Source organism: Anser anser (assembly GCF_964211835.1).
Source record: "Anser anser genome assembly, chromosome: 3".
NCBI lineage: Eukaryota > Metazoa > Chordata > Aves > Anseriformes > Anatidae > Anser > Anser anser.
Genome location: NC_139722.1, coordinates 60,359,984 through 60,384,700, shown reverse-complemented (window position 1 = coordinate 60,384,700; position 24,717 = coordinate 60,359,984). Strand labels below are relative to the sequence as shown.

General features: G+C 41.8%; 1 protein-coding gene and 1 long non-coding RNA gene across 3 annotated transcripts in view; both read right to left on the bottom strand.

The window, feature by feature from the left end:
- Nucleotides 1-23,675, bottom strand: part of ENPP1 (ectonucleotide pyrophosphatase/phosphodiesterase 1) — a 55,465-nt gene extending 31,790 nt beyond the window's left edge. The window contains exons 1-6 of one of the 2 annotated variants that reach the window (XM_083830693.1): nt 23,643-23,660; nt 23,410-23,543; nt 8,941-9,013; nt 7,437-7,553; nt 5,095-5,220; nt 4,864-4,924 (exon numbers count right to left, since the gene is read on the bottom strand). In XM_083830693.1, coding sequence (XP_083686819.1) covers nt 4,864-4,924; nt 5,095-5,220; nt 7,437-7,553; nt 8,941-9,013; nt 23,410-23,543; nt 23,643-23,652 — 521 coding nt within the window. In that variant the 5' untranslated portion in view covers nt 23,653-23,660. Of the gene's footprint in view, nt 1-4,863; nt 4,925-5,094; nt 5,221-7,436; nt 7,554-8,940; nt 9,014-23,409 lie in introns of both variants that reach the window. The other variant, XM_083830692.1, reaches the window with a different exon arrangement.
- LOC310897266 lies at nt 12,544-21,703 on the bottom strand. Its single transcript, XR_014582169.1, has 2 exons — nt 15,690-21,703; nt 12,544-14,233 (listed from the first exon to the last, which is right to left on the bottom strand). It is a non-coding gene; the product is annotated as an uncharacterized lncRNA (long non-coding RNA).
- Nucleotides 23,676-24,717: the final 1,042 nt, after the last annotated feature.

The window sequence follows — 24,717 nt, the reverse complement described above, 5'->3', positions numbered from 1 at the left end:
TATCTTGAAATCAGTTCCACTGGAGCCTCACCCAATCCTTTCCATCTCAAGGTATGAAAACGGAAAGAGAAAAGGCAATGCTAACCCATGGCTTTCCTTTATTTAGAAGAACTTATCTTCTGCACAAAACTCTGAACATAACTTGTGCACTAGATTTTCCTTAATCAGCAGCTATAATACATATTTTTTCCTTTCATCTTATAAAGATTATTTAACCAAATAAGAACTGAATCTCCACTCCTTCTGTACCAGAAGTACTACCAACCTCCTAACTGAAAAATGTGGTCCTATAACTGGAGCACTATAATAATATTTCAGCCTGGACTTGGCAGATAAATCCAGAAACTGATTTCACTGGAACAAGCAAAAATAAATTCTCTTCTTCCAGTCTCCACAGGACCTATGTTTTCCCAACTTCAGCCCTGTTCAAACAATTTCTCTCCAACTGTAAGTTCTTAAAACATTGCATCACTGATGGAATAGTCATCAGTAACTTCTTCCTTGAAGAAAAAATATCCTATGTTGAACATATAAATGAGGACATGCGAGGCTGCAATAGCACTGCAGTGCAGCAACAACCACTGAAAACATAAGTTTGTCGAAAAGAAATTAATATATTTTACATGCCAATTAGAAGCTCATTTTTCCTTTCTGTTTACAAATTGTAAAATGAAAATGTTTTTTAAAATTTTTATTGGACTTTAGTTTCCCAAAATAGAACAGTGATGACAGAAGACAAATATTATTTATAAAGTGTTGACAATTTCTTTATTGAGGTACTGCATGAAAAAATCCAAACAACAATTTACACTGACAAGTAAAACATTCATAAGCCTTATTTTAGTCTAAAACAAACGTGACCACATTAAACTGAAGATTAGTCAGGCAGCCAGAACATGTCTCTCCTTTTTTTTTGGATGAACAGTTGGAAGCTTTTGGAAGAAGTTCAGCTAAAATGACTTCATTAGTCAGAACATAGCCTACCCTTCCCCAGACAGAATAAAATATTAAGATGCATTTGTAACATAGAATCACAGAATGATTTGGGTTAGAAGGGGCCTTAAAGACCATCCAGTTCCTACCCTCTTTTAGTTTAAAGACATTTCTCCTTCTCTTGTCACTGTACTCGCCAACAAAGAGTCCCTCACCAGTTTCCCTGTAGGCCCCCTATAGGGGGTACTGGAAGGCTGCAATGAGGTCTCTTTGGAACCTTCTCTTCTCCAGGCTGAACAACCCCAACTCCCTCAGCCTGTCTTCGTAGGAGAGATACTCCAGCCCTCAGATCATCCTTGTAGCTCTCCTGTGGACTCATTCTAACAGGTCCATATCTTTCTTATGTTGGGGTCCCAGAGCTGAACTCTACTCCAGGTGGGATCTCACAAAAGCAGAGATGTTTGTGGCCTGGTTTTCATCTGTATGGTATATTTAATACTGTCTTTTGGAAAGCTTAGTAGAGACAGTAAGTGAGGAACAAGAAATGAATGACCTTCAGGCCAATATGGAAGTCTTTAGCAGAAAAGAGCAGGGAAACCTCATGTACTACCTTTGCCCATATTACAGATATTTTTTTGCACCACAGATTTTGATTTCTGCAACTTCTACAAATACTTAACTTTTTTCAAACAAATTGATTCTCTCCAATGCAGAGGTCTAAAAAATTTCACTGCAAAGTTTCTTGCAATAAAATATGAACTTCGAGGCAAAGACTGTTCAATATTACCTACCTATAAGTCTAACTTAAAAACAAATTTAAAATAACTCCTTAGACAGGGACTTTATGCAGTTGTGCCTGGCTTAACATTTATGAGTAAACCAACTACTGAATACATGTTTTAGTTGTCTGCAAATCCATCTAATATCACCTCATGCACATAAATTATATTTGGCAAGACAGACCATTGCCACAGCTAGAGATATCGGCACTTTTGCTCTTTGTATACTCCCAAATACATAACTCAAATAGTCAATGACCTGTCCCATAGTCAGGGAAATGAACCTTGAGAGGCCATGTTAAACTGCATTCTTTGGAAGAACTCCAGTGCAATCCCCTTTGAATAAAGCTCTATTTCACAAGACAAACAGATCTGAGCTCAGTTCTGAGGCAAATCAGTGATTTCTGTGACTTTTTCTGTTTGTAGCTTAGCTTTTGCTCCGTCAAAAATGTGTTATCATGAGCAAGCAGACATGAGAGTACAGAGGCCCAAGCTTTGGCTCTGCCAGTGATTCATGCTGGCTGTGTCCAAGCCGTATGACAAGGCTGTTTCACAGCTCTTGGATAAATATGTATGCCACAGTCACATCCTGACTCCAAACTGAAGGAAATGCAGTGGTAATTATCCACTCCTATAAACTGGCTTCTATGGAAACATAACGCAGGCAACACAAGCTTGCTGTGGTCTAGCAGGTTCACCAGCCTGGATGATCGACAGACCAGAACTGTGGACCATGCTGCCAAGCTGACCTGCTTCCCAGAAGGCTGGTTAGACCACAATTTAAAAAAAAAAAAAAAAAAAAAAGGAAAAGAAAAAGAAAAAGAAAAAAGTCTCCTCAAAAAGCTAAACATACTACACAGAGAATTTCCTACTGCCTACTGCCCCCAGGCATACAGTGCTGCCTACGCACAGCCATAAAGCATAGGAAGTAAAATGTTCTTTTCCATTAAATGTATGTAAGGCCTCAACAGGAAGCACAAATACACAATTATTAAGGAGAAAGTAAATAATAACCTTCAAATACATAGGAGAGAACTGCAAAGCTATTTCTTCCAGCTCACTGAAGACAGCACATGTATTAATAGGCTTAAATTACAGCAAAAGATACTAAACACCAGGAAAACCATCTAGTTAAGCAGTAGGATAAAGTGCTTAAGAAGGTTTGAAATCTCAAAGTAGTATTTCACTCCTGAGACAATGGGAAGGACTAGATGACTCTTGAAATCTTATAGCCCCTTATAATCCTATTACATAACATAGAATCCAGTATTGGAAAGATTTAATGTGTACTTCGTTTTAAGCATTTGAGCCGTCTTACTGAAATCAGTGGGATTTCTCAGATTAAGTACATCATCGAACACTGCAGTTTTTGTATCCTCTGTCGCATATAAGCAGTCCCAACTAAAATTTTAACAACACGTTGTATTAATATGCACAGAATCAGAATCAATATCCTGAGGCCTCAAAATGAGCACTGAGCTAAAGTCACCTGCACTCCTACCTACTCCGCCACAGGAAGAAGTGAATTGTTTACAGACTTGTCAGTTTTGGGAGAAGTCTGTGTGCTAACAGTCTGAGATGAGCCTTCAGTAAACACCACTCAATTCAACTTTGACCACACATCACCCTTTCCTGGGCTGGGTTTTATTGCAACATTTATGGTTTTGCCAGGATTAAAACAATTTTAGTCAAGTAACTATGCATTCCTTTCATGCACTGAACAGGAACAAAAAAAAAAAATACAACCAAGTTAACTAGCAGGAGTTGCCATTTGACATTTATACTATTGACAGTGGTTCTGGACAACACTCTTGTTTATCTGCTCTTTGGGGTATCACTCCCTAATCATGCATTCAGGAAAACAGCATCCTAGTCAGTTCCTAGCACACAGCCCTGAATTAATTCCTCAGAAGAGGAATTAATAATAAAAGGTTTAAGAACTGGCTGGCTACAAACCTCCTATGTGGAAGTTTCTCAGGGACGTGGGCTCAATGCTAGAAAGAAGCTCCAATGTCTGTCTTGAAGCAGGTTGTGAAGTGTCAGTGTTTGTTATTGTTCCAAATCAGAATGAAAAGTGCTCATTTGGTATAAAAATATGCCAAAAGGAAATACACCTTGTCTGACAATATTGTAACTCGAATAAATATAGTATGATTTACATATCTTAGCATAAGTAAAAAAAGTAATGATGTAAGAAAAAAATGAAGTGTTTTTACTTTACTAAAAATATTCCATTTCAAAATCATCAAAATAATTTGGGGGGGGATGTTTGACATTTTTCAGACAAGAATGTAACTTAACTCAACCCCACAGCATGTTTTCAAACCTTGTTTTCCAGTGGAACACTTTTCAGTCAAGAATGGTTAAGTCACTTCTATTAATGCCCGATTCATTCAACTACAGCATGCAGTAAACTTAAGCTTTAATGTTAATTTGAAGATCCCACAGCAATAACATTACATGAAGTGCAGGCTGATTTTCCGGCTGGGAACTACTTGAGTCCAAGTGCTACAGCCATAAACTAGATGATCTACTCCTCAGACAGGGCACATGCAGCTTGAAGGAGCAGGCCTGACATGGAGCTCCCCCACAGAAGTACAAGGATCCCATGTGCAATGTTTTACACCTTCTAAAGAAAGTAGCTCACTTTGCAAACAATTCTGTCCCAGTCCCGATGACACTGGGACAGTGATCTGCCCACTTTTTGCAGCTCTGGTGTTGGAACAGGCACAGAAGGGCAAAGGTCTTTAGAAGTGACTATGAAGACAAGCAGTCAGGAGTCTGAGATTGCTGGGTGGGTCCCAGAATATCTGAGACAGCATGTGTTGGAGCATATGTAGGACAATAGTGAGGCTGGCACAAGGGAGAGCTCCCCCGACTGTAAACACAGCTGTGAGAGATGGCAGGGAACAGGCATGTCTTGCAAGTCAAGCAAGTGCTGGAATACGTGAGTGCTGCTGGGGTAGAGCAATCTGATCTGTTAGTACGCGCGACCAAATACTGGCCGAACAGGTGTGCTCGTCTGGCTGGCAGCCGCTCCTACTGTGGATAAGAAAGGCAAGCAGCTCCCATGAAGGCACACAAGGGAAAATAATCTCAAAAATGAAACGTAAGCAAAGAACAGAGCTATGCAAATATACAATATCCTCACCCTTTTGGACACTGAGGTTCAGTAATGTCCTCACACTCTTCTTCAACCCAGCTTGCCTCTCCTTAAAACAAATGAGTGCAATTTATTTTTCAAGACAGTAAATTCCTTTGTTGATCAATGCAAGTTTTTCACTTCATTAGGTGTTTTTAAAATTATACCACATCCTTGCTCCTTTCAAATAAACACAGGTACACACAAGAGAGACTAAAGAAATTTGTTGAGGGCACTTACCTTTACAAACAGCATTATAATTGACACAGCAATCGTTTTTTTCCACACAATCATCTGCACAGGAACAATGATATTCTGGTTGCCTCTTCTCTCCACACCTGAATTTATTACAGGTCCATATATGAGCTACAAATAGATGAGAGAGGGGGACAGTACAATGGTTAACACCAGTGTAAGTGCAGAAGTAACAAACTGAATGGTAAGCTTTGTCTCAAATGCGTACTCACAGAAAATCAGTCCTGAGGTATTTCATGCATGCATAATGGTGCAAGCTTTGGAAGACAGAAACAGCCATGGCTAAACAATTCAAGTGCACAGCCGACTGAAGACAACTACTCAGCATATGCTTATAAATACCACAGAATATAAAAGGTCAACAGGAAGAGTCTTTTTACAGACCTCTTTAAATATGGTAATTTTTGTGGATTTAATCTGGCATACTATAAACAAGCTCCACAACAACTGCACCAAGAAAACCCCCAATTTAACTCTGAATTTGGAATACCTGGAACACACTGAAAAACAGTAACTTACTCTGACTTGCACTGAAGACACAATGAATTTTACCAATCACCATCATGCATTACAGCTTTTTTCAGCATCTCTTACGCACAGATATAACTGTGTTATCATACAAGACTACTGTGTGTAAACTGACAGAAAGACCTGCTGACTTCAACTTCATTGCTGTTTTCAGTAGCAATTTTTTTTTAGTGAATCATATTTATTTTTCTGAACAGAATATCCCAATACATCTTATCATTTCAAGATACAAATTTTATTATCAGTTGTAAACACAAGCAGATCCTTCACTGTCAGTGAGGATAAACCTGAGTGATTTACTGAGTGAATTTTCGAACTGAATACCTAAGTGATGGTTTTAATTGAGATGTGGAAACCAAATCCAGAAGCTTGAGTAGAGGACAATCATTATTCAATCTTCATACAAGACTAACGATTAGAAAACTAAAAGCATTTTCATCTGGTTAACAAACATATGTACGTAATCTCACTTCCAGGAATACCGAGCTTGAGTAACTCTACCAATGTCAGTAATCTTAACAGTTTTGAGAGAGAGCAGAATCTGTTATGGTTCTGGTTATGTGGTGTTATTTGTAAATCATAAGTTCATTCTCCACTGACATTAAGACTACTGAATTAAAAAACATCATTCAACACATGATAGTAAGTGAGTAGTAAGACATACACTCCTGTTTGTGAAGAATTCTTTAAACTGCTATAATGAAACAAAGTGGAGGGTAAATCCCATGTAAATATTGTAATATGCAAAAAGCTTTATGCAATGTTGAGGACCTTTGAAAAATAGTTAGCTGAAGAAGGCATCTGAGCTCAATTTAATCATTTGGTTCTACAAAGTAAACATTGATTTTTTTTATTTCTAAGACTACGTTCATAATTTTTACAAATACTTATAAAGATGGGTAAGAAGAAAAATAGTTAACTGATAAAAGCACCATGCATCAAGCATTAAGACAAAACTACATTAGAGAATACAGTCAAGTTCTGTCCTTAGTGTTACTACCCATACTTTACATCTTTCACCATAAAATTTCTCCACGGTATTTGTCACACCCTTGCCCATCTGCCTTCCAGCTTCCTGGTAGCTCATGACAACTTCTTACTTTGCAACTGTTCTCCACCACTGCAGTCTGTTTTGTTGTCATGCCATGTCCCAGAGGCTGGCACACTGCCCTTGTGTCATGCCCAAGCTGGGCAGAGGGCTTGAGCAGCACGGTACTGCGTAGGGAGGGTGCATTCACAGAGCTGCTCTGTCCTTCCCCTTTCTCACGTGGGTGATGACAGACAGAAATACACAACACGCAGAATCCACTCCTGTTCCCAGCCTGCCCCAGAACGTGCTAGCTGTGTATTTGATGCAAGGGACAATACAATGGATGTCACTGTTCTCTCACTCCCAAGCACAGAAAACAAAAAGCTAGCTGAGACCTCCAGTCACGGTTCTTCCTGCACTTTTTAAGGGGGAGTGCAGCAACACGGTCCTTCACAGCCTCTCCCCCCACAGGGCTTTTACAAGCTTTGCTGGTGTGTAACAACAGCTACGCACAGCCCTGAAGTTTCCACAGGAGTCCCCAAGACTGCTTTCACCACTGCACCTCCGCCTGCAGTTGCAACAGAGCGGGCAGGAAGAGGGGGAGACCACCGGCAGCACAGCCACCGTGCTGCTCAGCCTCCCCTCTCCTGTCCTTGCGGCCCATTTAAAGTCAGGATTACAGCCATCTGACCACAGCAGAGCTCACAGTGCAAGGCCCTCCCATGTCACGCAGTATGAGAGTTTGCCTCCGTCATTTTTCTATCCTTACCTGGTTCTATGCACGTTTCCTGGTAATCTAAGCAGCAGTTTCCATGCTTGACGCAATCTCTGTCACAACGGCAGCTTCCAAAAGACCTTTCAAAGCAACGGCCTTTGCAGGTTTTCACTGTAATATTGGATAGTGTTATCAATTAATATGCAAAGGGAAGGAGTATGATCAGCATATGGAGTGACACAGCTGGTCATTCCACAACTTACAAGGTGGCTGCAAAAATAGCAGCAGCTGAAGACAACCAAGAGTCTTGATCCAACTAAATACATTTATTTTCTCTTATTGAGTGGAAAGTATTTTTCATCACGTTGAACAAAAGGTTCTGTTTTAGTAGGAATGTGGCATCTCATTTGTGGCAGAAGGCAGTGGAACAAAGGATTACAATTCTAGTTGTGAGTGAAATTGCCTTTCTGCATCACCAGAAGATATTGGTACAGTCATTCAGCATATGGAATATCTCCATCAGAGAAAATCTGGACCCGTGTCTTTAGTTAGTGCGCCCAAACAGTGAAATGCTTTTGCAAAAGCCTCCAAGATCTCCATTTTGGAGGCTGACAATGTTCCACTTTCTATAACTAATTAAACGTTAATTGAAATCCAGACTGCACCTACACCTCTCCTATGCTCATGCCTTCTTGACATTACTGTTTTCATGTAAAACACTGCCACTTCAGCACAAGGAATTGGAGAAGCCCAGCTCCACATGGCACTTTATTATGTTTGAGGTACTACCCTGAGACACAGGAAGAGTTGTTCCAAATCAGACGCAGAGATACAAACTTGAGAGTACTGCTCGCTGGTTTATTTTTTGTTCAGTTTTAATGTGAGAAAGGCATAGCCTTCTTCCACTAAAAATTATTGCAGGACTGTGTGTTAAACAGATTAACTTTGAAATTACTTTAGATCTGCATCATGAATAAAGTTGTTCCCAAAGTGAAGCTTAATTTCTTAAAATATGTTTCTTAACCTTCTACCTGAAGAAATTTCAACCGCAAAAAAAAATCATGTATTTTTCAGGACAGAAAACAGCCAAACGAATTCCACAAGGAACATTTTCAGACTAGAATTCTAACCAGTAAAAAAACAACTTTTTTTTCATAGTTGACTGGAAAAGATGAAAAAATAAATGTTCCAGGACAACATGGAATAGAAATTGTTGTGTGTTGGTTTTTTGTTTTTTTTTTTTTTAAATAGTGAACTGAGAAAAGTCAGCCACGTGACATCACCACAGTGACAGCTGAGATACAAGGAAGCTGCCAGACCAGTCACTGACTGCCAGGATCAGTTTACCTTTCAGTTAAGTACACAGGTACTGAGTACACCTGAGGTTTGTTTCCCAGTATTTTCATGCCACTCTAAGTGAAGCTATTTCAACCAATGCATCCAATCCTCTTCATGTAACAAGAAAGGGTGACATTCTGATAATATTAAAAGTAATTTACAGAAGAAGAAAAAAAAGGAATTGCTTAGAAATATTACTGGTAAAAGGCATGTCAATTACCATCTTTTGAACAGCTCGGCTTCAGGCCAAATATACATCCTAGGATTGTCGTTAACATGCAGACACAGAGTACCTGTGGGACAGAAAGGAAAAGAAAACAATCTTAAGTGACCACTGAATGGTTCTGATAGCATTCATTTCCTCTATAATGCTACACAGTTGTACTGAAATTGATAAACATGCAGATTAGGAGGCTGATTTCACCACTCACACACAGTTTTCACTTGCAGAAGCAGTAATGTTGTTTGCAGTCAATTACCCATGCATGAAGGTTCTCTAGACTAGGCCTGTGCATTTAATTTCTTAACTTAAAGTAAGTATTGGAAGGGACGGGAAGGGATGGGAAGGGACGGGAAGGGACGGGACGGGACGGGAAGGGAAGGGAAGGGAAGTGAAGGGAAAGGAAACATATCTTTAGACACATATACATTTTCTACAAAACTTTATTTCTTCCACTTCTTCCTTCCTCCCAGGCTGTTCTAAGAAAGTGAAGCGAGTTATGCCATTGACCACAGACTACAAACAAAAGCCTTGGCCCTTAAGTGATACCTATAATTTTCTTAGGCAGGAAAACCTTTTCCCACTTCCTAGTATGTAGTTCAGTGTTGGTCTATACTATGGTAAGCAACTGTGGGATGTCACATTAGACCGACCACAGTGTCTTACACTGACCAGAAACTATCACCATGCTTATTTTGGATTCTCAATATATTAAAGTTATCAAACAAGCACCATATTGTTCATGCCCAGTATTTTAACACAAGATCTAATGCCTACTCAAATATAGGGCAAGATTGCTTCTAACCTCATTAAGCATTGGATTTTGGTCCATAAACTTTAGGAATAGTGTATATATTATCACTACACCTACAGTAATTAAAGGGAATCTAGGAAAGCCAGCAATGCACTCAAGACTGCTATTCTGTTCAAATGTAAAATGTAATAAAGTGCTTTGTCTTTCAGGACTTTTTGCAAACTACCTTAAGAAAAATAATGCACAAGACTTTCTTATTCAGAAGTATTTGGTGAGGTAAAGACAGCAGAGGATGTACATCACCTTTCTGGTCAGGAAGAGGATCTTCTGAGAAAAATCACTTTTAAACAACAGTTCAGTATTTTCAGACAGACTTTAATAAACTTCACGTACGTGCCTACACAAAGTCTTTATATTTTTTCTACTCCTCCATCAGCAAAAGCCACGTCCAATCAGCCTTTTGAGTGCGATGCCGCAAAAATCAATGGTTGGGCTGGAAGGGACCTCTGGAGGGCATCTGGTCCAAGCCTCCCTGCTTAAGCAGGGCCAGAAAGAGCTTGTTGACCAGGACCACGTCCAGGTGGCTTTTGAAGATCTCCAAAGAGGGAGGCTCCATAACCTCTCTGGGCAACCTGTGCCAGTGCTCTGTCACCCACACGGTACAAAAGCGCTGCCTGGTGCTCAGACTGAACCTCCTGTGTTCCAGTTTGTGCCCACTGCCTCATCACATTTTAACTCACCACATTTTAAAACGCACCCAACTGTTTCTCAAATGTACCTTTTAAGACTATGAGCACTTGAGTAACTAAAGACTTTGGTGTTTTTTTAAAACAAATACACAGTTCATAACACAGTTTTATTCACTAAAGACTACAAATATAGCATTAAAAAAAAAAAAAAAAAAACAGGAATTATTGCCTGGATCTGATCAAACTTTTTCCTAGAATTCTGCACCAGGCAAGTCTGTCTTCTTAAATTATTTCATATAATGTCCAGAGGAGAAAATAATTACTTTTTCAGTTCAAATCTCTTTGAATTGACAGAAGGAAAATAATAAGAGGATAAGAACATTCGCGTTATCAACACACCTGCCAGATACACTACAACTGATGAAAAGTAACAAGTATCCAATAATCCAGTTGTCAAGAATGATAGAACTGCAAAACCCCTTACACTGTTATTTTTCCCTTCCATTTTTTTCCCTAGCAAAATAACGTGCAGTAACAAGAAGATTTTTTTAAAGTCAGTATCAAAAGTATTATCTTCCATGGAAATTGTTCTGGACCTTTGAAATCTTCCATCTGAAATACCACGTAGATAAGTATGTGCACAGTGAGGTAGGTAGCACATCGGATGCTAGACTTCAAAGCCCAGAAAAATCAGTGTAAAGAGCGAAACCTGTTACTGTTCTTTTTATTTATATATTATTATTCAGAATGTAGAAACTCCTTCATTTGGTTATAAAAAGACATCTTGAAAATATTTTATTTCAGGTTGATGACGTATTGATTTCTCTACTCCTAACATGCAGTGCTACCAAGCTCAAAGAGTAGAATATCCTCTGATGTCTAACCACAAACAGGCCTTAAACAAAAAACACTCTATCCTGAGCGTAACTCTAATCCTGAGATTTTGGGACCAAGTGTTACAAAGACCTATTTTTGTATTGTTTCAGATTTTCAGTTTTACACTTTCCTGAACGTGCTTAATTTCAACTAGCAAAGGCATGAAAGGATTACACTTACTGTGGCATATGAATCTCTTTTGGGTTTGAAAACGCTAATGCTTTTGATGAAATAGTTCAACTCATGTTTCCTGCAAGCAATACTCTGGAAACCACGGTGCATCATAAATCACAGCACATTGCCAGTGCTCTGCATGTCTACTATAAACCAGTTCTGTTCTCAAATTTTTTGTATAAACAAGAAAAACAAACATGGTTCACATCCTTACCTGGTATACTGTGTCCACCTATAATAAAAGAAGAGCTGAAAAAGTGTATTGAATCATTACATTGGATATTCTGGCTTTTGCTTTCTTAACACTAGCCCTGCTACTTTAAATTTTAATCTTAAAAATATTTTACTGTAGAATTCTAAAGCTCTTTTTTCTTCAGAGCTTAATAAAGAGGCTTCATAAGGATGGTAGCTTAGAGCCAAAGCATTTGACAATGTTCTGGGACAGTCAACTGTAACTTCATACACTAAACTGTGTACTTGCTTTGAACTAAAGCTTTACCTTGAACCTAAATGATTTTAGTCATCTGGATATTCCCCACACATGACAAAAATGTTCTGCTGGAACAACTAAACCCAGCCAACAGCAGTAAAAGGTCCTACAGGAGTTGTTACACTAATAGTTGACACCTTGTCAGTGAAAACGCTCCAAGACCATCAGCTCTGTAGATGACAACAGAAGACATCTCTTAAAGAAGATTGCCCAGGTACAGAGAGTCATTGCACTACTATAGCCCAAAGGTGCACTAATTTACTTTGCTATACGGGACCTCACTGCAGCAGGTTACTAATATTACCTGAACTATTTTGCATATGACTAGTTCAAGTTTGGGATGCTGCAATGTGCTGTGTAAAGTTTTTTTTATTATTATTATTTTATTTATTTATTATCGTTGCTATATAGAGACAAGTAGCTGCACATATTGCTTAAGGTTTCCTATCAGGAACCTTGTTAGAACCCCAGAGCATCATGCTGCAAGCACCAGACTCAGCCATCCACCATACCTCTCCTGTTCTCTCCCTCATTCCCCGCCATCCCCTCCACCCCGCAAAAAAAAAGCAAGAATTGAGAAGAAAAACGTGCAATAAAGAAAGAGCATAGGAATCCAAAACATAACAGGAAGGCAAATAAAATTAAAGAACCAGACCTCATTACAGACAAAAGTAGCACATGAACTTTTTATGCTCTGTAACTTGAGAGATTGTTAGGACAAAATGTCAGATTTGGTTTTAATACAAATATTTGAGAAAAGCTTCTAAACCAACACACTAACAACTGCAGAGAAGAAAATGTCCTGTTTTAAAAATATTTTCTGAGAAAGTTTGTTTTGGAATCAGAAACATTGTCATCTAGGGATGAATCTCTGTCCCATCACTGCTTCCTTTATGTGGGAGGACGCAATAAAAGCTTTGCCTTGTAAACATTATGGTGGTTGGGAATAGGTGGTTGTGTGTCTGGAAGACTGCAATCCCGAAAACATTTCAGAAGCCTTTTATTTTGAGCTGAGCAAATGGCAATATGATAACATGGTTAGAGAGCAGATCGTTTCCGACACTCTTCTCTGTAGAACTGAAGTCAAAGGGAATTCCACCAGGCGGATCAGTGAGCTGGTGGAAGGGCCACAAAGCCAGCACACATGCAGGCTGCAGGTACAGATACCAAAGAGGCTGATCAGCTGCACAGCAGGTCCTAGTGATACACAGGGGAACCTCTCACCAGCCTTAGCTGCTGTCACCTGTCCTTCGTAAAAAGAACAAAGTTCTTCTGCTATGGTCCACTTCTCTTCACTTTTCCCTAGTCTCATCCATCACTCCTACACTCCCTCCACTCTTCTATTTTGTATTTTCTAAGGCAAAGAACACATGGATATTTCTTTTAAGGAATAATCATTGTGGATTACCTTTCTTCCTGTGTTGACTGACCTTCCTTACTCTTTGCCTACCATGTACTCAGCTGCTTTCCATCTTCCTTTTTTAATCCCTGGCGTTCCATGTCACTCCAAGGTTGGAGACACATCCATTAACTAACCACTATGTAATTAATAAAGAAGCTGTGCAAATAATGGATTTTCATTCTAACCTCCACGACTGACTCTAGCAGTTGTTGTGTCATGTCTGTCTATGAAGTGAGCACGTCTAGACTGGGTTGGTAATGCCAGTATTACAAAACCCATGGAATTTTCCGAAACCACTGGGATCTGTGAAGGGCTTACTATTTTTTTTCACCATTTTGTGTGTCTAAAATAGATGACTGAAGACCTGGACTTTAACACTGAAAGATCTTTGAGAAATAATTTAAATTTGCAAAAGTGTAAAGAACATAGTAATATATAATGAATTTCAAGTAAGAACAGAGGCACCTTCTGTCTTTATAAAGAGCATTGTTAAAAGTGCAGAAAACATATTGTACAGATTAAAAAAATACTTATCTACACTTGCTGGAGGCAGCAGAACATTTGCTCATGCTTATAAAAGCTATTTTTAAACAGGGATAGCCCTCACCAACTCAGCTTTATTCACAATCAGGAGGATATTTAAGACTTTCTACTAAACTGAAATGAAGCAGATATTTTATCCACACCAGTACAGCCACGTAGCTAAATAGGTGGCCAAAATGAAGTAATCAACACTGAAACAAGTGCATCACACACATCCTTCTTCCTTCCTTCATCTCCATTTTTCCACGTTAGTAAATATTTTTATGTTCTCCAAAGACTTTCTTCTGTTGATCCACATTCCATGCCTGGAGCCCACAGGGGAGTGGGAGCAGCAGAGACTCACAGATGCTGGTTGTCCTGAAACACTGAAAGTGACTGAATTACCCTGAAGTCAGTGGAAGCAAAAATCAGGGTATCAGGGTTTGCACCCAAAACCTCCTCATAACTAAACAGAGGATTTACTCTTAAAAAAAAAAAAAAAGATTATTTTTCTTCTCAAACAGGCATGCAGAAGATCTACCCATGCTGTTTCTATGGAATGATCTCAGACTGTTATTACATACTTTTGCAGCCTAAGGTCATTCAACGGACAGGAAAGTTTTAAAAGGCAGCTCACGCCACTGTAAGGTATCGTAAAAAGCCTTCAAGGAGCTTACCAAAGAGCTGTGACTTGACTTGGTGGGGGAAATATCAGCAGAAAACGTTATCATACTACAGCTCTCTAAGTACCTTCCAAAACTATTTAAGTGTCTAGTTTTGACAAGAAAAATATAAAAATAAAACAGTTAGCAGCTTTCAGCTCAGTTCTAAAATATTTTTCTTGTTGCTTATCCAAATGTATAGGTACAGTATGTTCTCTGGGAAAGTATTAATACACAAGCTCGTATCAAAGTACATGCATTTTACCCCTTTTTTTTGTTTTTAAAGCATTTTACTTGCCATGTGAAAATTTAGAGGGAGACAAAATTACAAGCACACACTAGTTTAAAAAAAAAATGAAACAGGAAATGTAACTTATCTTTAAAGAAATTAAATTACCAGAAAGCAGCTGACTTTGCTATTTAATCAGCAGGTAGATTTTTTTTTCTTTTATAAAGACTTAAGGATAAACAGGACTGAGAAGTGATCTTGATACTTAAAATAGTACAATACTTTCAAAAACAATTATTTTACTTAGCACAGTAGACAGAGACCGCCATCTACTTTAGGGATAGTGACACAAGAGAACATGGTCACATAGAAAAAGAAGAAATTGTCAGCGCTGTGTCACGTCAAAATTATAGTCCAAGCAAGCTGCACTTGGCCTATGAATAAAAGCAAAAGTGGAGAAGAAAATAGGGCCTTGAGCCATCTTCATGCTCCTCCTCTTCCGAAAAATCTATTTTCAAGAATAAATCTAAAGCTGCTTTTATATATAGTACTGTCATAAGATTTGTAACAAGAAAAGTGTACAGAGGGTGCTGCTTCAACTGAGTACTGATAATGCTACCAAACATACCAAGTAAGCCCACAGTCACCTCCATTTTTTCTGCTGCAGACGTTGGAGCTACTGCCATAGCAGCAACTTTAGGCTGAACAGGAAGACATGACCTTACAGAACAAGTGAAGAAATCCTGTAAGATGCTGTAAAACCATAGGGAGTGGAAAAAAATTACAGATTCACAAAGGGGTACAGGAAGAAGACAGGACAAATAAGGTATCAGAGTGATTGACTATGACCCTTCACTAAGCTCACTGCTACCCAGTCACAGGCACACCTTTAGCCCTGGCTCCTTTGGACATTTTCCAAAGTGAAAGGCTGACAGAGAGGCCATTATTTACCTCTGCATCCTTTGAATGTAGTCCTTCCAAAAAAAAAAAAAAGGCAAACTATCAAACGTTTGTTACTTCACAACATGGAAACTTTGTATTTCGGCCAGAAGAGCACTTGAGAACTGGACCATTGTATCCTGTCAAACAGAAAGAGCACCATGGAAGATAACAGATTTTGATTATTGCTATAGCTGCTTACACAAAATCAAAAGTTATACATTTTATGATTCTAAGAATAATACAAAAATAATGTGTATCTCAATCAAATTTGTGCCCAAATACTACTGCATATTAAAAAGCATCTATTTAGATCAATTTGCCTATAAACCTTTGCACAGGAGAACTGCAAAAAGGTACATCTGAGTTTTTTCCAGTTCTGGAAATATTACGTCTTTTCCCATTAATTCTCTTTTCTCCTTAGCTATCTTATTCACTCCGTGTTGAAGAGTTAAGCAATAGCCAAAAGCCCTTACTTACTCTACTTGTTGGAATGTGCCCTCCACCACACTGCATTTACAACAAGATCCACTCCTACCGTATAAGAACCCTTATGGAAACTTCTTATGTAACTGACCTGTGCAACATCTGTGCAGGAAACAAAAGTTTATTTATTTATTTTTTCAGTGCAGAAAGCATATTTTTACTTTGTTTTGATATATTTCCTGTGTTATTTTCAAAATTCCAATAATGATCATTATAAAATAGCTTCTCTGAAAATAGCATGCACTAACGTTTCATTCACGGGAACTCATCACGGGACACCACCGTGATGCACCACAATGACAAATTCTGTTACAGCATTCTTTAACACAAGTATTTAGCCAGTTTCCACTGAGTATGGTCACAGTGATGTTTACCGGTATATTAATATCTATAATAATGGCTCCACAGCGAGAAACTCTGCAAGCCTTCCACGTTTTCAGAACCTTTAATGTGCTCCATTCCTCCTTTCAGCTGAAATCGATAAAAATGTACCTTCCACGGTAAGTGGAAACAGAACAATTCAGCCATTGTGTAATTCTACTGATATCACTGAAAGAACACCAAGGGAAAATGTTGAAGAGTTGAAGCTGGAAGGAAGCCTTGCATAACTTTCTATCTTTGACCTCACCTGAAATCTAAGAGCTTTAACACAGCAACACAGACAGTTGTTCCGATTTCAAGTTAATAGCCACGGCTACAGAAGGTTAAACTTTAAACTCTTAATTGGTCCCTTATTGCTCTAGCATCTGAGAGGAGGTGGTGCCAGGACCAAGAGCCCTCTCCCTGTTCCCAGGAGTTTGGCTGCCTGTGCTGGGGTCCAGCTCTCTGATATTGGTGCTGCAGCTGAGAGCACTGTTTGGGAAATCCCAACCAGCCCTAAAGACAGCTATTTGACAAAAAGCCAGCAGAAGCCTCAGCAGGGTCTCTCCCAAACTCCTTTTGGGAGCTCCATTTAAGCAGTTTTTCCTTTGTCCCCTGCCTCAGCTGGGTTACGGCCACCCTGCAGCCTTGTCCATCTTGGCCAAGCACCCTATTGATCCAGACCCTGACCCTAACTCACATACTTGACTTTATTCCCTGACCTTGGACCTGCTTCATCACTACAGACTCATCTGGCAGTCTAGACTACTGGCCAAACATGGTTTGTGTTTCCAAATCTGCTTTGCTCACCATGTCCCTCGCCAGCAAGGCCACTGCCTGCGTTGGCCTTGTTGTCCTACCTACAGGTTTACTTCCTCCTCCAGCACAACATGCGCTTGGCTGGTCCCTGACAGGTAGGCGATTACTGCAAAATTAAAGAAATGCTCAAGCAGGACCTCTGAGCACACATGGCCCTAATCACAGACCCCGTCGCTCATTTGTGTGGTCTGAGCGGACCAAATGGCTGATCCTAGCACACTACAGTCTAATCCATCAGCAGATAGTCTAAACTAAAATTCCCAGGCACAACGTGGATGTTTTCAGCCACACAAACAGCCAGGGATGTTGACAGAAGCGCGCACATCCTACAGCTGGATGTACTTAGGTCGATCCCCAGCTTCGTGCTGCAGCTGTAGCCAACAAAACCAGAAGCACTCGTATGCTGCACTCAGAGGTGCGACTGAAGCCTGCAAGATGGTTTTCAGCCTCCAGCTCAGATACATAAGAGTATCTCATGGCCTGTCCTAAGCGCCACCCTGTTCTGTCCATGCTGGTAGCACTGCGTAACCTGCCAAGCTCAAAATGAGCTCAAGTATGCTATGAAAGCTGCAGTCACACCTGGCTGTGGCCTAGCCAGACACAAAGTCACCTTCTCTCAGGTCAGACAGCAACTCTGAGACACTGCAAGGATCAGCCTAGCCTGCAGTAAAGTTCGAATGAATCCCGAGTACAATTACTACACAGGCAGCCCCTGTTCTCCCCGGTGAAGATTTTTTATATAAACTTTTGGTTTGGAGGGTTTTGTTTGTTGTTTAAATACAGACTAAACCTTAATTCCTGCAAGGGCTTCTTTGGATCGTGTTTTTATTTTGTATCAGCTTCTGTCATCTGGGATAGGATACACTGGCAAGCACTGTGAAGCAAAGCACAAGTTAAGCATGAATACAAGTTAACCCTGGAAATAATGCCTTCACAGTTGGAATGGCTGAATATTTCTTAGCTTTTTACAGGATGAGAGCGAGATGATGGTTTCTCTCTTCAATACCCAGCATAAAGGTAGCCACATGAAGAAAAGTAAGGAAATTATGGGTTTACTACTCCACATGCACAATGAGAACTATTTGCAAAGCCTTCCTTGAAAAACGAGATGACTGCAGAACGCCACTAAAAAGATTATGATCTTAAGTTTGGCCAAAATCTGACATTTTGTTTAAATGGATTATATCAGGCAACAATTAATGTATTGTTTATATATTAATGGCTAACAAGTATAATATGTACTTGTAATCAGATGCATTTACACAATATCCACAGCAAATGCAATAAGAAAACATCTGACAAACATCATTTTTTATTGCATCTTCAGAATTCAAAACATATACAACTCTCCAGCTCTAATGGTAGCTCTACTGACAGAACACAGGCAAGACATTTACTGTAAAAGAGCCCGTTTCCAAACACTGAAATGGAGTATCCTACTAAATATTACCATATTGGAGACTGGCCAAGAACTACCTTAATATTTTCTAAGCAAATAGCACTTCAAAGGCTACATATACTGTGGCCACCCTGTCACTGTCATTTTTACTTTTTATATCACCAAAGGACATTTGGCACCATAAAAAAATAATAATAATAATCGCTTAGCGAACGATCACTTTAATATTACTGTTAAGCTGCGGAGAGTTTCTCGGGCCCATTTTGAGCCTAGTCCAACACTCTCACAGAAGCAAGTAATTTCAGTAAGTGCCACTTTTTTTTCTCCTTTTTGAGTAAGGAAAAGTCCAATGCAAGACGGTACAAAAAAGGCTGAAATGCAATAGTTTGCTGAGTGCCAAAAAAGATTAGAGAAAACACTTCATGTGGAACCCGCGCCTCCTAAACTCAGGCACGAAGTACGGTACCCTCGAGTCAGCTGGATCCACTGCTAAAGAACTGGAACCCACAAAACACCTGCACTAAAGTTTGTTAAGTCAATAATCACAAAGTTAGGGCTCAAGCACTTTCCTGGCACTGACTTTCCTCTCATCAGTTACATTAATGCCTGAGCCTGTACAATAAACACAGAGGGAAAATCCGTGGGTGTGGAAGAGCTTTCTGCGCAGCCCTCCCCCTGGAACGAAGGCCCCATCGCAGCAACTGCAGAAGGCAGAGAAGAAGAGTTCATCCAGCCACCACACCCACGGCAGGAGCTGGAAGTCTGCACACAGAATGCCCTTTTGAAGGGTCAGTGCTTCACACAGCTGAGTCCTGAAAACCTCCAAGGATAGAGCCTACACAGCACCTCTGGGCAGCCTGTTCAAACAATTATCCTTACTAGGATGGTTCCCCCTTACGCCCAGTAAGAATCTCTTTTGCTCAATTTATGACCATTGTCTCATGACCATGTAGCCTAGGTTCATCTTCTTGATGACATCCCTGGAACTGTGGGATGGCTGCTGTTATGGGTGTAACCTAATCCCCATCCAAGACATCTCCTCCTTAGGCTGAATCCATCTAGCTCCCTTGGCCTCTCATCACAGGAGAAGAGCTCCAGCCCTGACCACCTATGTGGTCCTCTACTGAACTCACTCCGATTTCACTGATCTTTCCTCTACTGGAGGGGTCAAACCTGGGCACAGTATTCCAGATGGGATCTAACTGGTGATGAGTACGGGGAAAGAAAAAACTTCTCCTGATTTATCAGTCTGTAGATAGCCCACCACACTTAACTTTCACTGCTTGACAAAAAGCCATCTGAGAATGGCACAGAGACTTCCAGGGATGTCATAGAATCACAGAATGGTTTGGGTTGGAAAGAACCTTAAAGACCACCCAGTTCCAACCCCCCCTGCCATGGGCAGGGACACCTCCCACCAGACCAGGTTGCCCAAAGCCCCATCCAGCCTGGCCTTGAACACCTCCAGGGATGGGGCATCCACAGCTTCTCTGGGCAACCTGTGCCAGTGCCTCACCACCCATCTCTAGCATGGTGTCCCTCATGGGCTTTCATCTGCAGATGTTTACAACGTTTTATCCCACCCAATAATTTTGCCTAACCCTGAAGCTGATAAGGAGCTCACTAACTATCCAAAATAAAAAGCAACCATGCCTACAGGTGTGCAATCACATATCCTGTATTGGTCCTCATGGCATCTGCATTGGTCTGTACCCAGCTGTAAAACAGAGTGGCTTCTGGGAGCACATACCTTCTGGGAGTCACGCTGTCTTAACTTGGCACTTAAAGCTGTTTAAATTCACTGGGTATTACACAAGCTCTATCCACCCTCCCAGCGAACTGCAGAAAGCAACTGAAGAAAATTTCAGAACTCTGTTTTGTGTTTGGCACATGCCTAAAACACTAATCTTTAAAAACTGAGCTGACCTTTTTGAAAAGAAAGTAAAAGGAAAAAGTGATCCCAGACTTCCAAAATTATTTTACTCTTTATGCTCCCTGAAATGCTTCAGTAAATCTTTAAAAGAAACAATCATACTTTCAAGGTCTCAGCCCAGAGTTTACCTGAATTTTTCTGATAATTTTTTCTAAACACGAATTCTCAAGCTGTAAAAAAAAACAAACAAAAAAACTCCAAACAAACTTTCTAATGAAAGTGTCATTAAAATGAGTTTTCCAGCTCTGACAAAGAAAAGTCTAAGGTTGTCAACACGAAAAGTCATCTATTTTGTTACATTTCCCACCCCCCCATGACACTTCAGCTGTTTTAAACAAATGGAAAAATTATTTCAGTGAAATGAGTGAACCAGACCAAAATGCAATGCCTGAGAATCACTGGCAAATTTGAATTGAAAACACTAAACCTAAGGAAGAATTACATTGCTCACGTGTGGGCAGCAAGCTGCTCAGTCCTACAAAGGCAGCAGGTATACCTGGAGGGGCCATGAACAGCATGTCAGGCTTTGAGGGTTGAAAGAGCTCAGAAAATGGGCAAGACAAAGGTGTGCTTAGAGATTTCAGAACTGGATAAAAGGCTCATCATCTCTCATGGCTGCTCAAGCTGGATATTTTCACTCTGTTGCCTTCAGGGAAGCACGATGGGTTAGTAAATCCTGCAGGCATGTCCCACCAGCCAGGGGATCCTCTCTGCACACAGCGCCAGAAGAATGACCAGCGCCGTGTGAAAACCTACAGCTGAGCTAAAATTACACCTGCCACAGCACTAACTGCTAAAAGTGGAGGTGATTCTATACCACATCCTCAACTACCCACATCCTCCCTCAACCATCGTACGCTCTGGTAACAATAGCTGAGCACCACCATGTAGCATCAAGAGGCTTCTGGAACCAGAACCAGAGCCCACAGGTTGGCTCTGTGTGGCACAGCCATTTCTGCAAGGGAACCCTGCAGATCCTCTGTAGCAGGGAATGGTTACCCCACAGGCAGAAGCCAGTAACACAGAGGGCGTGCTGTGGGACGCCCTCTGTGGGTGGCAGGCACACGTACAGGAAGAGGGGAATATGAGCAAGTCTCTGCTTTCCAGAAAGATTTGTTGTTGTTGTTTTTAAATAAAAACAAACAAAAACAAGAGAAAAAAAGAAAAAAAAGCATTACCCAGACACTTACCTGAAACCATCTATACCCAAATATCAGTAGCAGCAGTGGTGCATGCAATTCAGGTAAATGCAGGCAAAGGAAGTCTACCTATGCCTACTTTGAACAACATCACTTTTATGGTTTTCCACTGCATGACTCAGGACACCAAGCAGGTAAGCTAACTCCCTTCTTACCTCTACACTGGAATGACACTATTAATACATTGTCAAATGCAGTGGCTGGTAACAGAAAGAACCTGCATTTCGAACTCCAGTTTTCCACCATACTGACTTCCTAACACGATGTTTAAGCCAAATATACTCTTGTTTTACTCAGGCCAATATCACCTACAATACTTAGAAAGTTTTTTCAAGTTCTCTCTGAATACTCTTACTTGTCAGTGCCTGCAACAGAGCTGAAAACAATACTACGTGGTTCATGGTGGTTTATATTTAGAGCTTTCAAATTACTTCTGTACAGACGACGTATACATCACTTGAAAACTTTAGTCAGCACAGGATGAATGTTTTGCCAGCTGGTCTGGAAAATAAGGACTTGACTCAGAAGTGTGCATTAAGTATGCACAAAAGTTTAAATTTGTGCTCAAGTCCAGTCTTGAAGTGACTGTATCTAATTATTGTGTTGTATGAGTCTAAAAAGGCTAGAGCAACTGCATTGGGTTTGAATAACATACGATTTTTCACTATCACTACCTGTTTTGAGGACTGGAAAATGACAGGCTGTTTTCATCATCATGGCATTTATTGGAACAGCCTGTCCCTCCCAGAAGAGAGCAAAGTTATGAAACAAACTACTGCCCTTAACTTTCATTTAAAAAGACTTTTCGTCAGCATAGTTGCCAAAAAGACCTCCGCATGGAAACTATGATAGGACCTTCAGTGAAACTTGGTATTTTTCTTATGATAAGGTTCTGACAAGCTTGCAAATGCAAGGTACAGCCTGTTATGTCAGAAAGTATGACATAAGTGTAGCCGCGATGGTGTGGTGACCAGCTCATTTGGAATAGTAACCACAATACTAAAAGGTCAGGAAGTGTGACCTGTATATAGTTGCTACAGTTCATTTGACACAGTAACCAGCTTACAACACTACCCCTAAGGTTGGAAAGGCACCTTAATCCTTATGCTGTAAACGCCCTGAAGGAGGGCTGCTTACAGGTGTATGTTATATATATATAAAGAAATAAAGGCTGCTGCGGTTGCAGAGAAGCTTCCTTCCTCGAGTGCCCCGGTTTAACCTTGACAATGACTTTAGCCTCGCAGTGATCACACCAGGCAGTCTGGACAGTCTTATTTCCACAGCCCTACAGGAAGGATAATTATAATATAGCAGCGCGGCTAAAACTGGAAGCTGACCTACCTGCTAACAGCGGCTTCGCACGCAGGTCCACCGGACCCGGGCTGCGAGCGGCCGCAGGAGCACTCGGAGCAGCACACCGCCGGCTCCCGCTCCCTCCCCCGTCCCTTCGGCTCCCCAAGGCTTTTAAGCCTCCCTAGGCAGACTTCCCCACCGCTCCGCGCCCCGCAGGCCCCCTGCCCTCCCGCCACCACTCACCAGGGACAGCACTTTGTAGGTGTTGGGGTCCTTGCTCCTGCCTCCCGCTGCCTTCTCCGGCTCCTCGGCCACCTCCATAGCGGGCAGCATGGGCACCGCCGCGGCCCGCAGCTCGCCGTCGGCCGCCCCCGGCCCTGCGGGGCCCCCCCTCCGCCCGCTGCCCGCCGCCACCACCATGGCCACCGTCTCCCCGTTGCCCTGCCCGGAGCCCGCCGCCGCCGCCGTCCCCCCGCCGCCCGGCATGCCGCCGCCGCTCTGCCCGCCGCCCGCCCCGCCGCCGTTATGAGCCGCGGCCCGGCCCCGCCCCGCCCGCCAGCCCCCGCTGCCCCCCGCCGCGGCACCGGCTCGGGGCCGTGCCCCGGGGCTGCCCGGCGGTGGCGGTGTGGTGCGGCGGTGTGCTGGTGGAGGAGGGAGAGAGGCCCCGGGAGGGCGCCGGGAGGTGGTGGCGAGGGGGAGGTTGCCGTGGGGCTGCCCTGCCTGGCCGTGGAGGCGGCTGCAGCTGCCTCCCGCCCTCCCCGTGCCCGCTTCGCCCGTTTTGAGGCAGCCTGGGGTTGGATGTCCCACGGGAGATCGGGGGCAGCAGCATCAGAGCAGCTCCATCCACGTACCTAGGTACCCATCTACAGACCCTTCCACGTCTTGGAGTTAGCCACGCCAACCTCACCCATGGTTCGGCTTCTCCCTTCCTATTCTCACTAAATTCAACCAACCGTTCGGTACAAGGGACGGGCACTGTTAGCTTTTTTTAGTGACCCTACTTGCCAGTTTGTTCCATGTATATAGGTACAGCTGTTACTGTCAGTTACATGTGGTCTATGAGCTGACCAGACACCTGCAAGCTGCCCTGAATACGTCGTTCGTTTCTCCAAGAGATGTAGAAGCGCCCTGTTGCACTTGTTGAAGTGAAGATGAAGTGTTTCAGTTCAGTAGTTGCAAAGACTGCTCATGGTTGAAATCGCTAAAACTTAGCAGCCTGGCAGAAGAGGACCCGGGGACCGAGGTGGACAACAAGTTGAACATAAGCCTGCAGTGTGGCCTTGCTGCAAGGAAGGCCAAGGGTGACCTGGGCTGCATTGGGCAAAGTATTGCCGGCAGGCGGAGGGAGGAGAGCCCTCCCCTCTACCCAGCACTGGTGAGGACACACCAGTGGGCACAGCGCTGGGCTCCTGCGTGCAAGAGAGACATGGGCATGCTGGAGAGAGTCAGCAAAGGGCCAATGAAGATGACGAAGGGACCGGAGTGCCTTTCCTATGAGGAAAGGCTGAGAGAGCTGGGATGTTTCAGCCTAGAGAAGAGGAGGCTCAGGAA